This window comes from Canis lupus, chromosome 22, assembly GCF_048164855.1.
Source record: "Canis lupus baileyi chromosome 22, mCanLup2.hap1, whole genome shotgun sequence".
NCBI classification, from domain to species: domain Eukaryota; kingdom Metazoa; phylum Chordata; class Mammalia; order Carnivora; family Canidae; genus Canis; species Canis lupus.
Genome location: NC_132859.1, coordinates 52,606,051 through 52,618,877, shown reverse-complemented (window position 1 = coordinate 52,618,877; position 12,827 = coordinate 52,606,051). Strand labels below are relative to the sequence as shown.

The 12,827-nt window shown below is 47.2% G+C and overlaps 1 protein-coding gene across 2 annotated transcripts; it reads right to left on the bottom strand.

Moving 5' to 3' along the window:
- Positions 1–3,153: 3,153 nt before the first annotated feature.
- Positions 3,154–9,412, bottom strand: LOC140614366 (cystatin-9-like). Of its 2 annotated transcripts, XM_072793632.1 has the most exons (4): positions 9,388–9,412; positions 6,476–6,657; positions 4,729–4,842; positions 3,154–3,633 (listed from the first exon to the last, which is right to left on the bottom strand). In XM_072793632.1, the coding sequence occupies exons 1-4, from the start codon at positions 9,395–9,397 to the stop codon at positions 3,538–3,540; spliced, it is 402 nt and encodes a 133-aa protein (XP_072649733.1). In that variant the 5' UTR covers positions 9,398–9,412; the 3' UTR covers positions 3,154–3,537. The 2 variants fall into 2 exon arrangements, with proteins under 2 accessions (XP_072649733.1, XP_072649734.1); XM_072793633.1 differs by lacking the exon at positions 9,388–9,412 and having other exon boundaries at positions 6,476–6,796.
- Positions 9,413–12,827: the final 3,415 nt, after the last annotated feature.

The window sequence follows — 12,827 nt, the reverse complement described above, 5'->3', positions numbered from 1 at the left end:
GTAAGGTTAGAAGTACAGGTAGGTGTAGGGGTAGGATTAGGTGTAGGGGTAGGGTTACTGATAGTGGTTGAGGTAGGGCTAGTTGTAGAATTAGGGGTCTGGTTAAGCGCAGCCTTAGAGTAGGGTTAGATGTAGGGGTAGGGATGGGGTACGTGTAGGATAGGGGTCAGGTCAGGGGTCGGAATAAGTGGAGAAGTAGGGGTCATGGTAAGTATAGTGTAGGTGTAGGTGTAGGGTTAGCATTAATAGTAGGGTTAGGTGCATGGCTAGAGATAGGGTTTGGAGTAGGGTTAGGGGTAGGGGTAGGAGTAGGCATAGGTGTAGGTTTAGGGCTTAGGGTAGAGTTAGGGTTAGATGTAGGGCTAGGTATAGTGGTAGGTTTGGTTTAGTGGTAGGTGTAGGAATAGGGTTAGCAGTAGGGTTTAGGGTACGGTTAGAAGTTGTTAGGTGTAGTGGTAGGAGTAGGTATACCTGTAGGGGTACAGTTAAAGTTAGAGATTCGGGTCTGGGTATAATAGGTTTAGTGGCACAAGTAGGGGAGTGGTATGGGAAGGTGTAAGAGTAGAGGTAGGGTAGGAGTGTTGGTAGGGTAGGGTTAGTGGTAGGGTAATGGTAATGGTAGAAGTAGGGTTAGGGTTAGGAGTGAGTGTAGGCATAGGGTAGGATTAGGGTTAGAGTTAGGGGTAGTGGTGAGGTAAGGTTAGAAGTAGGTTTAGGGGTAAGAGTAGAGGTAGGTTCATGGGTAGGTTTAGGTGTAGAGTATGGTTTGGTGTAGTGTTAAGGATAGGGGTAGGGGTAGACATAGTTGCAGGGGTATGGGTAGGGTTAGGTTAGGGTTAGGGGTATAGGTAGGGGCAGGGGTAGTAGTAGGGGTAAGGTCAGGGGTAGTTGTAGGGGTTGGTTTAGGGGTAGGGGTAGGGATAGGAGTAGTGTTAGGGGTAGGGGTAGCAGTAAGGGTAGGAGTAGGGGTATTGGTGGGGTTATGGTTCTGCAGCCTTCATGGCTCTGGTCCAAAAATAAGTGTGGCCAAGACTAAAGTCTTGTCCTGTCTCACAATACTCCTTGTGATTGAGCATACCCTCTCTCCCTAGGCATCAGCCAGGGGGAGAGAACATAGGTGGGATTCACCCATGGAAGATTGAGGACACGGCCAGATTTAGAGGGGCCCAGTCCCCTATTCTCTGACTGACCCTCTCTGCCCTAGACAGTGGATGACAATAGTCGTTTCCTGGTATGAGGCCACTGAGAACCCTGGGGGCATGTAGCACTGGCCAACTGTGATGAATTCCCTTTGATCTCCAGAGAGGCCCAGGGAGCTGGCTGGGGGCCCTGGCCTGGAAATGAGAGGGCCAGATCAGCTCATTGTTCCATGGTGTCTGACCCTCAGTCACAGCCTTGGGGACAAGAGTTAAGGTGGACTTTAGTGCTGCAACTGAGCCAACAGCAAAGTGAAGATTCCAGGGGTTGTTGTCACCACTGTGATTATCAGTGGCCCTGAGTGTGGGCCTGGGGAGAACCCACTGATGGAGAGGGTGGGAATAATAGGCCTTGTCCAAGGGTGAACTACAGCCCCAGCTGCAATCCCAACTCCTGGTGCTGAAGAATTTGGTCCACCCCCCCGCCATCCAGCCCACGCAGCTGGGGCACCCCATGGTCTTTCCTCACCATCTACAACACCTGGTGCCCAATGACACCACATTGGGTGTGGACCATGACACTCATCCTGAACCCACTATTTTCATAGAACCACACAAACATGGAGGGTCCAAGTCACATTTCTCTCCCATGTGAAGACAAGGAGATAAACTCATCCCCACCAAAGTGTAGACATCTATAGTCCCTGCATAGTCCCATAATGTGAGACAACTCCTTCCCACACATCACTAGTCAGCAGGCAAGTGCAAGAAGTTCCTCATAGTAGTGGGTGATGTGATATGTGGTTGGATGGAGGCTGGCAGCCTCCAGAACAGTAGTCACAGTGAGGTGATGCTAAGAGGAAGGATTCATCAAGAAGCTCTAGTACTCATGAACCTGTATCCCAATAACTCCAGAGTTGGACCATTCAACACAGCAGCTATCATGTTACAGGCAAAAAGGTAACTGCACATGAATTTGGAAGATTCTGTCACTTGTTCCAGTGATACTAAGAAGGCTAAACATTATAAAGGAAGCAGGAGAGTTGAAAGGTGAGTGAACAAGTCTGCTTCCACAGTGTCTGTAAACCTTTCTACCCTATATAGAATGTGAATTTTTGAAATATAGTAATCTGATAATTATGAAAATAAAGTGTAAATTATAAAGGTGTATTCAGTCCAAGATTAAATTATAGGTGACAGGACACTGACTGGGTACATTCACTTCATGGGCACTGCAGAGGAATCTATGTCAGCGAGGATGGGGGGAGTGGCAGCCAAAGGACCAAACAGAGCTCCTGCTTGTGATTGTAAAGAGTTTCACTGGAAGACAACACTGTAATATGTACTCCTATGTTCTATGGAGCTTTCAAAGCAATGCTGAGGAGATGAGAACAAAACTGGTGGCCCACAAAGGCCAAAATAGTTGAACTCTATTTGTAGAAATTGTCTGGCAAATGTGTACCCAGGAAATTCAGGCAGAGTCTCATAGCATTTGGTAGAGCAGTGACACTCAAGATTTCATTGTGTATCTCTTGGGATTTCATGAAAATGAAAACTCCTTGTCCAAAAGTGGAGAATCCCTGATGGAACATTTCTAAGGTTCCAGGACTTGCTGCTACTGCTGGTAGTGGTTGGATCACTCTGTGGGTGGAAGCTACAGATACTCTCATATCCTCACAGATGTATGGATCAGGGAATGGGTGTGAGCAAGCCCCCCAATACAGGGCCTTATATGTTTTGAGGGTCTGAGTGCCTGTCTGTGTCCATCCTGCACTTTGGGATCATGGATCCCATCTCTTTTGGATCATGGTCATTGCACCTCTAGGGAGCAGGTGATTCCTCATGAGCCTCAAGGCAGCAGCTCAGAGTCTCCTGCACTTCCAGGTTGTGCCACCTGGAGATGACACCAGAGGTCTGCATGGGAAAAGAACCCTCCACCTGGGGCCACTCCACTGCCCTGCTGGGATGAGCCCTTCACCTGCCCAGCCCCTCTATCTGGAACCATGCCATACAAAGATTCTTGAAATGCTAATGTTTAATAATTTTTCTACATAAAAAATGAACAATGAAGAATTTTCACAATGCCCATATATGAGATATCAGATTTTGTAAATAAATAGTACATAACCTGAAGCTGCTCAGCCACTGAAGGGTGACCAACAGGACATGATTGGTGTTCAGGAGAACAATCAGAGCCAGGTGTTCTGGGATCTCATTAGTGGATGCCATTCAAGCAGGTCGTTTTTTGTTTTTTGTTTTTTTGTTTTTACAGAGAGAGATAACACAAGCAGGGAGCATGGTAGGCAGAGGCAGAGGGAGAAGCAGACTCCAGCGAGCAGAGAGCCTGATGCAGAGCTTGATCCCAGGACCTGGGATTGTGACCTCAGCTGAAGTTAGACACTTAACTGAGTGAGCCACCCTCCAAGCAGGTCTTGTTCCAGAGTTCAAATATTGTATTCCAGGGATCAGTGCTGATGGTGAAGAAGCAGGTGATGATCTGAGGGCAAGCACAGGGATGGAAAGTGGGTGAGAATGGTTGAAAACAGTGGCTCCTGCTGTAAACACCACACATATCCCAACCACCCATACCGGCATTAGCAGCTGGGGATACAGGCTGTGATTCTCAGGTGCAGCCCCACCTGAGCACTGCTTGTTCTGAATGCAGGACCTTGTCCTGACTTCAGGGGCTTCTGTGCCATTTTCTCATCCTTAGGCCTGTGGTCTCCAGGGCAACACTCAGGCTGATCCAGTGTGACCCATGCCCATAGTACAATATTGTGGTGCTCTTTCCTAGGGGTTCTATCTCAGGGGAGCCCCTCACCCTAGGGGGGTTCACCTTGACCTTCTCCCCAAAGCAGTAACTGATAGTCCATGGAATCTGGTCAGGGCATGGGAGGTGAGCTGTGGTCCCCTCTTCTTTTTTTTTTTTTTTTTTTTTAAAGATTTTATTTATTTATTCATGATAGTCACAGAGAGAGAGAGAGAGAGAGAGAGAGAGGCAGAGACACAGGCAGAGGGAGAAGCAGGCTCCATGCACCGGGAGCCCGACGTGGGATTCGATCCCAGGTCTCCAGGATCGCGCCCTGGGCCAAAGGCAGGCGCCAAACCACTGCGCCACCCAGGGATCCCTGTGGTCCCCTCTTCAATCCCCATCCCACTGGCTTTTTTTCTCAGGGGGGACCTGAGAAAGCCAGTCTAGCAAAGGCCATGTTGCCCATCTCAATTTTCTCCTCCCGAATTCTGTAGGAAAGGCACATCAATAAAGACCAGAGAAGGAATATCCAATGGCTTTCCCAAGAGACATGGACCCTTGGCCAGGAGCAATGTCACCATTGTGGCTCGAGTGGCTGGCAACTGGAATGGGGTGAGTGGGCAGAGTCAGTTCCCAGTCTGGCCAGGGGCTACAAGTGCACCTGAAGGATGGCCTGCCCAGCTGGGCTCCTATGTAGCACCAGTGGTGGGCATAGCAGTGCCTGCAGCTCTGTCACTTCTCTATGTGCCTATGAATGACACTGTCACCTACCCCACTTTCCCCTCTGTCCCAAGCTGAATCCTCAGTTGTGTGACCTGAGAGACCTACTATATGTCTTACATTGTTCTGTCCTGAACTTGATTGAAAGGGACAGTTGTCAATATCTTCATCAAATTTCCCACATCTTGTTCTTTTAAGCTGCAGCTCCATGGAAAATGCCATCATCTTCTTCTCCTTGAATTGTAATTGACATTGAAATTAGTGTGATAATCTGTCTCCTGTTTCCCTTGCACAACTGCCAGTGTGGACCCATGCACTGTGGGGAAAGCCTCAAACACTTCTCCACATAGGGAGCTGCCTCTGGGCTTGGCTGAGCTTGCTGGGGATAAAGCCAAGCTTGGGGAGTTCAATCAAAGAAGCCTGTGTTTGCTGTCGGACTCAGGGTAGAGGCAGGCCTGGTCACACACCATTCATATATCACACACTATAGCCCCACATCCCCAAATGCCCTAGGGAGACTCAGCCCAACTTCCAGCATGCTTCTGAAGCTACAACAGCACTTCCAGGGTACAGGTGCTGAACGCTTGGGAAGGTGTTGGCTCTTCAAGATTCTGCTGAATAATTTCAGCTGCAGAGTAGCAGTCTCATCTACAACTCCATCATCACACCTTTCAACTGACTGACAACAGGAAATTGGCCTTCAGTGCTATTGTAATACTCACATGAGCCCATGAGTGCTCGGGTGTGTACACAACCCCCACCCCCTCAACTATGGCTTCTGGATACCTCTTGTCCTATTAAAAAGTGCAGCTGGAATTTTCTGTACTCTTCTCTGCTCAATTCATTCCATTCCATACCCACTACTCCACCCTCCATTACTCCCCACACTCTAACTCAGTGTGAGTGTAGATCTAGGGGCTCCAGAGCAGAGGTCTAACCTGAGAGAGCTGGGACAGCAGGACAAGCTGGGACCTGGCTCAGCAATATTCACAGAGGTTGGAGCTCCTTGCAGGGTGTAACTCGCACTACCCTTCCCTCTGTATCTTGGGGCAGAAGTCCTCTCCCTCCGGAGAATACCCCAACATGTGCACACATACTACACACACTCAGTGACGCATTCATGCTACTCACACCCATAACTACTACATGCACTCGCAGACACCTAGAAAGGGACATACAGTCACTCAAAAACTCATACTTACACATATGCACACTCTTCCATGCTTTCTAAAGCACGCACATCCAACCTACAGCTAGATCTGCTCCTGATACAGCCCATGTGGAAGCAACCTTCCTGGCTGCATTCTGTCGACACAGCAGTACAAGGACAATGCTTTAGGATCGAGAAGCATGGTATGGGAAGAGTGTAGAGTAGCATCCATCCCCTTAGGTGGAGACCATAAGGAGGAGCTCAGAGAGGAGGCCCTGAGGTCACAGAGGCTTCTCTGGATGGGGAGAATCCTTGCTGCTCTGATCTTTAGGCCCCCTCCTTCCCTTTCTCCATGTCTATTGTTTCTTTCTGCATATGTTTTCCTAGAATATTTCTTCAATCCATCTCTGATATTTTCTCAATCTATCTTCTCTTCCTCCTTTCTGTCTTGTTCTTTTCCCTATTCAGTATCTGTATTTTCTTATAGTCTGTATTTTGATCATCAATAAGTAACTTCATATAAAGGTAAAAATTGGAACATCTTACATGTGGTAGACATTGACCAGGGTAATTAAATTTTCAAATTCTTTCACATAACTGAAATTTACAGTTTGTATTTTTGCTGTATTTAATGGACTTCAGAACAAAATCTCTAGATAGGACCCTCCTGATCTGACTTTATAGCAAGTGCATATTAGACGAGGGTGTGGTACCTACCTGCTCTATCCTGGAATCCAGGATGCGCACCAACCTGTAGGCCTTCGTGTCATTGCTCTGCAAGTTGAATACATGTAAGGCATACTCCACGGTAGCAGAGAGGAAGATCTCCATGGTTTTCTGGTCATTATTATCTACTCCCTCTCCAGATCTTGACCCATGAGTCACTAGGAATGGGGAACCTAAGAGAAACAGCAGCAAGGTCGCGGACAGAGCCCACCTACACTGCCAGCGTGGCATGGCTACAGGCATCTGGGCACTCAGGGCCTTTGCTTTCCCAGCTCAAGTTCCAATCTGAGGCTCCCTAGGCATTGGTCCAGTACATTGGCTTCAGAACAACTCCCTCTGGATTTCCTATCTACTATTACACACTGTCCCTTCCCACATATCACCCTGCCTTCCCCATCCCAAGCTGCAAAATTGTCTTGTGTCCAGAGAGAGGGACAAACCCAGGCAGGGTGGGTTGGAAAGAACCAGCAATGGGAGGCAGAGGTCCCCTGCAGCTGAGTCCCAGCCACAACATCCCCCTCAGCTCCTCACTGGGCAGAAACTTCATTTGGATGCCCCAGAATCAAAGGCTGATACAAGGACATAAGAGCAAGGGGTAGAAATGGAAGATGACCCCAGGACACAGCAGTAGGGTGAGGGCCACTGAGACAAGGACAGATCCAAAAGAGGATGAGTGGCCAAGAGCCAGCTTTGATGGGGACAGAGGCAACCTGCCCAGAGAAAAATGGGTATCTTTGGAAGGAAGGAACATTGAGGTCTTGATGGGGTCAGTTATCTGTATCCCCCTCAGGTTCCCAGCTTCCCTAGAGTAGTGGAGTTGACAAGGTTCACTGGATCCGAGGATGATGCCAGGCTAGGAGAATTCAAGTTCCTGGAACCAGAAGCTTCCAGCTGAGCTCGCTGTATCTCCCTTTGCACTTCTCAGCCTCTGGATATGCTGTCATGTGCTCAGCCTGGGGGCCTAGATGCATGATGTAAGCACTCACTCTCCAAAGGTGCTGCAGCAAAAGTGACCCTTGACACACACTGAGCCTATAGATCCCTTTGTAGGAATTTGCTCTAGAAGAGAGAAGGTGGAATGAGGGAGAAACAGACACAGAGCAGTAAACCACTGAGCTCCCAGGGTTGGCTGAGCTGTGCATCAGTGCCCTTTCGTGGCAGAGGTCCTGAAGACTCAGTGGACACAATTTCCTGTGTGCAGTCTGGGTTCTTTTTTTTTTTTTTTTTTTAATTTTTATTTATTTATGATAGTCACACAGAGAGAGAGAGAGAGAGAGAGAGAGAGGCAGAGACACAGGCAGAGGGAGAAGCAGGCTCCAAGCACCGGGAGCCCGACGTGGGATTCGATCCCGGGTCTCCAGGATCGCGCCCTGGGCCAAAGGCAGGCGCCAAACCGCTGCGCCACCCAGGGATCCCGCAGTCTGGGTTCTTGAGAAGGACCCTCACAGTCTCCATTTGGAGCAGCCGATGGGACTCTGGAAGGACTAAAGAGCACATCCTTCCAAACAAGGCTTCAACTCTGTGCCTGTGAAAGGTTTCAGCCTTTGCCTGCTGCTCTTTGTGAACTCAGGTGGACCAGAATGGCCTGTGGACACCCAGAGCCCTGGGCCTTTCCCTCAGCCAGGATTCTGACCCAGTCATTATGGCAGGGCTGGAAAGTTTGCATCTTCACCTGCTCTCGGGTGCTTCATCTGCTCCCAGGGGATGCTGATTGTCCTGATCTCTGGACTACATGTTAGGGAGCACAGTTGAGAGTGAGTCCCTGGTGGGGGGAGGGGTTGCAGCCAAACTGCAAAGAAAAGTCATTCAAGTGTAAGGGCACAAGCTGGAGCTGAGGATGGTTTGTGGGCACTGCACCAGATCAGGGGAGGTGTCAGAACTCCATGCCTGGTATAGAGTTTGCAGACCCTAGGCATCTGTGACCAGATGGCCCTACAGACAGAGAAGGCTGCTTAGAATCTGACAGCCCATCCTCACTGCCCAGAGGTCCTCAGAGCTCGCATCCTTCCCAGGAGAGGGGTCTCTCCAACTCAAATTTTGCACTATGAGGGTTGCCTGCATTCAGGAGATCCTTCCAGGTGTCCCCAGCTAATCCCCCACCCTGAGATCTTCATCTCCTTACTCCAGGGAATGTGAGCATCCTTGTATCTTAACCTCCACAGTTTTATGTGATCTTAGTCTTCAGGCAAAGTTCCATGGTCACTGTTGCCTTGTTCCCCACAGACTCCATCCTGCCAGGCTGTGATATGTTATTTGTAATGATGGTGGTAGTTTGATCGGTGTATACTCACCCCTAATGTATGAGTTGTAGAATGCTGTAGCTTATGTATGTCTGTCATATTTCAAAAATGCAGATTAACCAAAAACAAAAATTTAAAAAAAGGAAAGGAAAAGAAAAGAAAAGAAAAGAAAAAGGAAAGAAAAGAAAAAGGAAAGGATAGGAAAAGAAATGGTCACATCATTTCTCAGATGGCTTTAAGTTTATACAAACCGAAGCTTACGTGATATGGTTTTTTTTTTTTTAATTTTTTTTAATTTATTTATGATAGTCACAGAGAGAGAGAGAGAGAGAGAGAGAGAGAGAGAGGCAGAGGGAGAAGCAGGCTCCATGCACCGGGAGCCCGACGTGGGATTCGATCCCGGGTCTCCAGGATCGCGCCCTGGGCCAAAGGCAGGCGCCAAACCGCTGCGCCACCCAGGGATCCCGTGATATGGTTTTTTTAGCCTGAGAATGATGTTTGTTTAGGGGTGAGATGGAAGTGTTTGCCATCATAGTGATGTTTCTGTGGATTTTCAGTAGAGGGGACAGGCCATGGAAATCTGTGTGAAACAGAATCATGACACACATGGATAGAGGGCAAGTGTCCCAACAGAGCCAGCAAATGTCCACTGAGGCCACTCACACTTTGCCATGGTAAGGTCCTGAACAACACAGATCTGTCTTTTATATGTCAATGTCTTCTCCATCCAAGGGAATGTCATCACATGATCTCACAGAAGGGATGTGCACCACACTGGTCCTCACTGTGCAACTAAGAAGAGTTTTGCAGCTGGCCACATCCAGACCTGGAATCAAAAGTGCATGGATGGATACCTTACTCTTACAAGTATGTTTATACTCTTGCCACATCCTTAGTGGTCTGGGTGGTCTCCCTTTCCAGACTGACAGCTATTAGCATATCAGGAAGGAATTAGAAGGATATTAAGCCAAGGAATGAGAAGAATGAAAGTGTATCCTACCCAGTTAGAACCCAAAAGACATAGGCACAGACACTGTGTAGGCCCCAAATAAACCTAGAGGTATAGGATCCGCATCTGGGAGCTTATAGCAGCCTGTCACAACTGTCTGTCAGACCACCCCTCTATCTGGGATCTGGGGTACCTTTTCTCTAGGGACTCCTATTCATCCTCCAATGCCCAGGCCAAATATACCTTCTCTGTAATGCTGTCTAGAGTCCCATGGAAGAACTCTGTCTCACTAACCTAAGGAATTAGTGCTTGTCTTCTAGGGGAAGTAGGACTTTTGTCAAGCTCCCTTTATGTTACTGGTATAGAGCGCCCCATATGGGTCACATAGGAAGGTCTCAGTAACTGCTCACTGAAATGAGCTTGATTCCTTAGAACAAAAGCCCTGTATATCTGAAAGCACTCCTTTCAGAAATCAGAATATGTTAGCAGTGGCAAGGACCAAACCACCAGCTCTTCCCTGTGGAGACAAAGGTGATGCTGCAGGTGAGTAGAAATCACCATCTCTGTCCTAGACACAGGACATTCCTCCCAGCTCCTTCCTTCTGACCTTACAGCTCAACAATTTCCAGACGGTCTGATTCACTGCCCAGCCTGACTTGGTCCTACCCTCCAACTGTCCTGCACTGTCTTGCCCAGGATTGTCCGTTTGGCTTCCAGACTGCTTCCTAAGGGCCCTGCACCTCCAGCTTGACAGTTCCTCATGGCGCCCCACCCAGATAACCTGAGGTGCTCTGGTTCCTGTGCTGGGAAACAAGAGTGTGTCCAGAGCCCATGTGGACAAAGAGGAAAGCAGGGACAGAGAGAATCCCTGGACTTCACATAGAATAGAGTGATCACAGCCAGGTCAAAGGAAGCACTGAAGGGGCAGGAAACCTTCAGACAAGGCAGAGCCACTCTTCACCTGGGCCTCCCTTTACCTGGGGCTTCCAGCTGGAAAACCTTTCTTGTGTGAGTCTCCAGGAGACTGAGTCCTGATCACTTAAGGCAGGCATCTAATTTAGACTTCCAGCAAATTTAAACTGATAAAGAGGAGTAACAATTGAATGTATTAATGGCAAAGGGAAAAATAAAAATATTAATATGACCACAAGATATGTGATGCCGCAACCAGGAATTGCTTACAGCATGTGCATATGGAAAGTCACCAGGGCGGTTTTCTCTTCCTTCCGCTGGTTTAGCCCGCCATGTGATTATGAGCCAGTGGTATTGCAGAACCTACTTAAGAGGAACAGGCCCACTCACTATCCCATCATCACTCAGTGGGAGTCTAGCTGCCCCAATCACCACTCCATGACTCACTGTTAGAAACCGTACTTTGCCTTTCTTGTGACCAGAGATGGCTATCCCATCTCATTCACTTTTGTTTACATGAAACAGCTGACCCTTGTGTGGTTGAATATCCATCTGTAACTTTTGACTCCCCAGAACTCAGCTACAGTTGATAAGAAGTTTTATTGACAACTTGATAGTCAGTTAACATATATTTTATGTGTTATAGTATTAAATACTGTATTCTTACAATCAAGTTAGCTAGAGGAAAGGAAATGTCAGTAAGAAAATCATAAGGAAGGGAAAATATGTTGACAGTACCACACTGTTAATAATTGGAGAAATCCCATCTGTACGTGGACCTGTGCAGTTCAAATGCATGTTGTTCAAGGTTCAGTTCTACGTGGCCAAAGTGGATTTGAAAACTAAAACAAGAAGACAGAAAAACAGTCAATCCTATTATAAATGTGCTTGTGGTTGCTGAGATCTTGTCTTCTAAAGTGTCTTTCTGTCTCTACCAACAGGTGCTGAGCTCTCTGACTTGTGCTCGATGCGGGCCTGCACCCACCTGCTCCTCTGGCAAGCCTTCCTTAGACCCAGAGCAGAGCTTTCTTCTTACATTGCCCCCCTCCTTTTTTTCTTTTCTGTGTATAGTTTTTTTTGTTTTAACTTTAAAATATTCTACATTCATTTAAAAAGTATGAAATGGTACATTACCACTTTAGGTAAAATGTAGGCTTGCCTCAGCAGAATTGACAGTCCAAATAATAGGGCCTTCAAAAAGCCAGAGGTTTATTTTTTTCTCGATATGGATAGAAGCTGATATTCACATGGGCTCACTTTTGCCAGATACTGCCTCAGGCTCTCTACAAGCATTGTCCCATTTAAGCCTCATAGGGAGAAAGTCAGCCAAAATGATATATGTTATTAAGTTGTAGGCTTTTAGCATTTTGTATAAATAATATCATACTGCATTTCAATTTGATGCTTTTACTCAAATCATATTGGTGAGGTTGCCCATGTTTGTACTTGTCAATCTAGTTCTTCCACTGGCATTGTTTTGTATGTATTAGAACCCTGTGGTGTTGTTAATGAAAGAATTCTCTGCTGAGTGATACTGGGTAAACCTACTCTTTGCCTGTTAAAGTTGGACCTGCAACAGTCACCTTCATCCTGGTCTCCCCATGCACGTGTATGACTGACTGGGTTGGAGCCCAGAAAGAATATTGTTGGGAATGGAGTAGCCTTGCCTTCAGCTTTATTACTGATCACCATGCTAATGATTTCTATTATTATACAGATTAAATTAACGATAGTACATTATACAGATTAAATGGAAGACAACTCAGTGTATCAACATTTTTGTTGAGGGTGTGTGCTTTTTTTATGCTTTTTAAAAAATTCTATCCCATATTCTTCTATATTTTCTTTGAACTGTGTAATTTTCTTTGCTTTTCTCCTTTATGTGTGTGATCCAGATGAAGTCTGAATGTGTGTTAGGTGTGAGGTAGGGATTTAAGGCTTGACACTCCCTCCTCTCCTATTTAAGGCTTGACACTCCCTCCTCTCCTGTTCCCTACAACCTCTACCCAGCCCTGCCAGCCCTGGATGCACAGCTGGCTTTTTCCAGCACGTTTATGGAACAATTCCTTCTTTACTCCCAGATCCTAATAGTCTGTTTGTCCTATGCCTGTTTTCTAAAACATGTTGGTTGCTTTTGAATCTCTTTTCTTCTCTAGTGGTGAGTGAAGAAGGTACAGGCCTAATCCCAGGGTCCAGTATTTAGTACCGCATTGGGCTTCTTGCTGGGGGTCTGCTTCTCCCT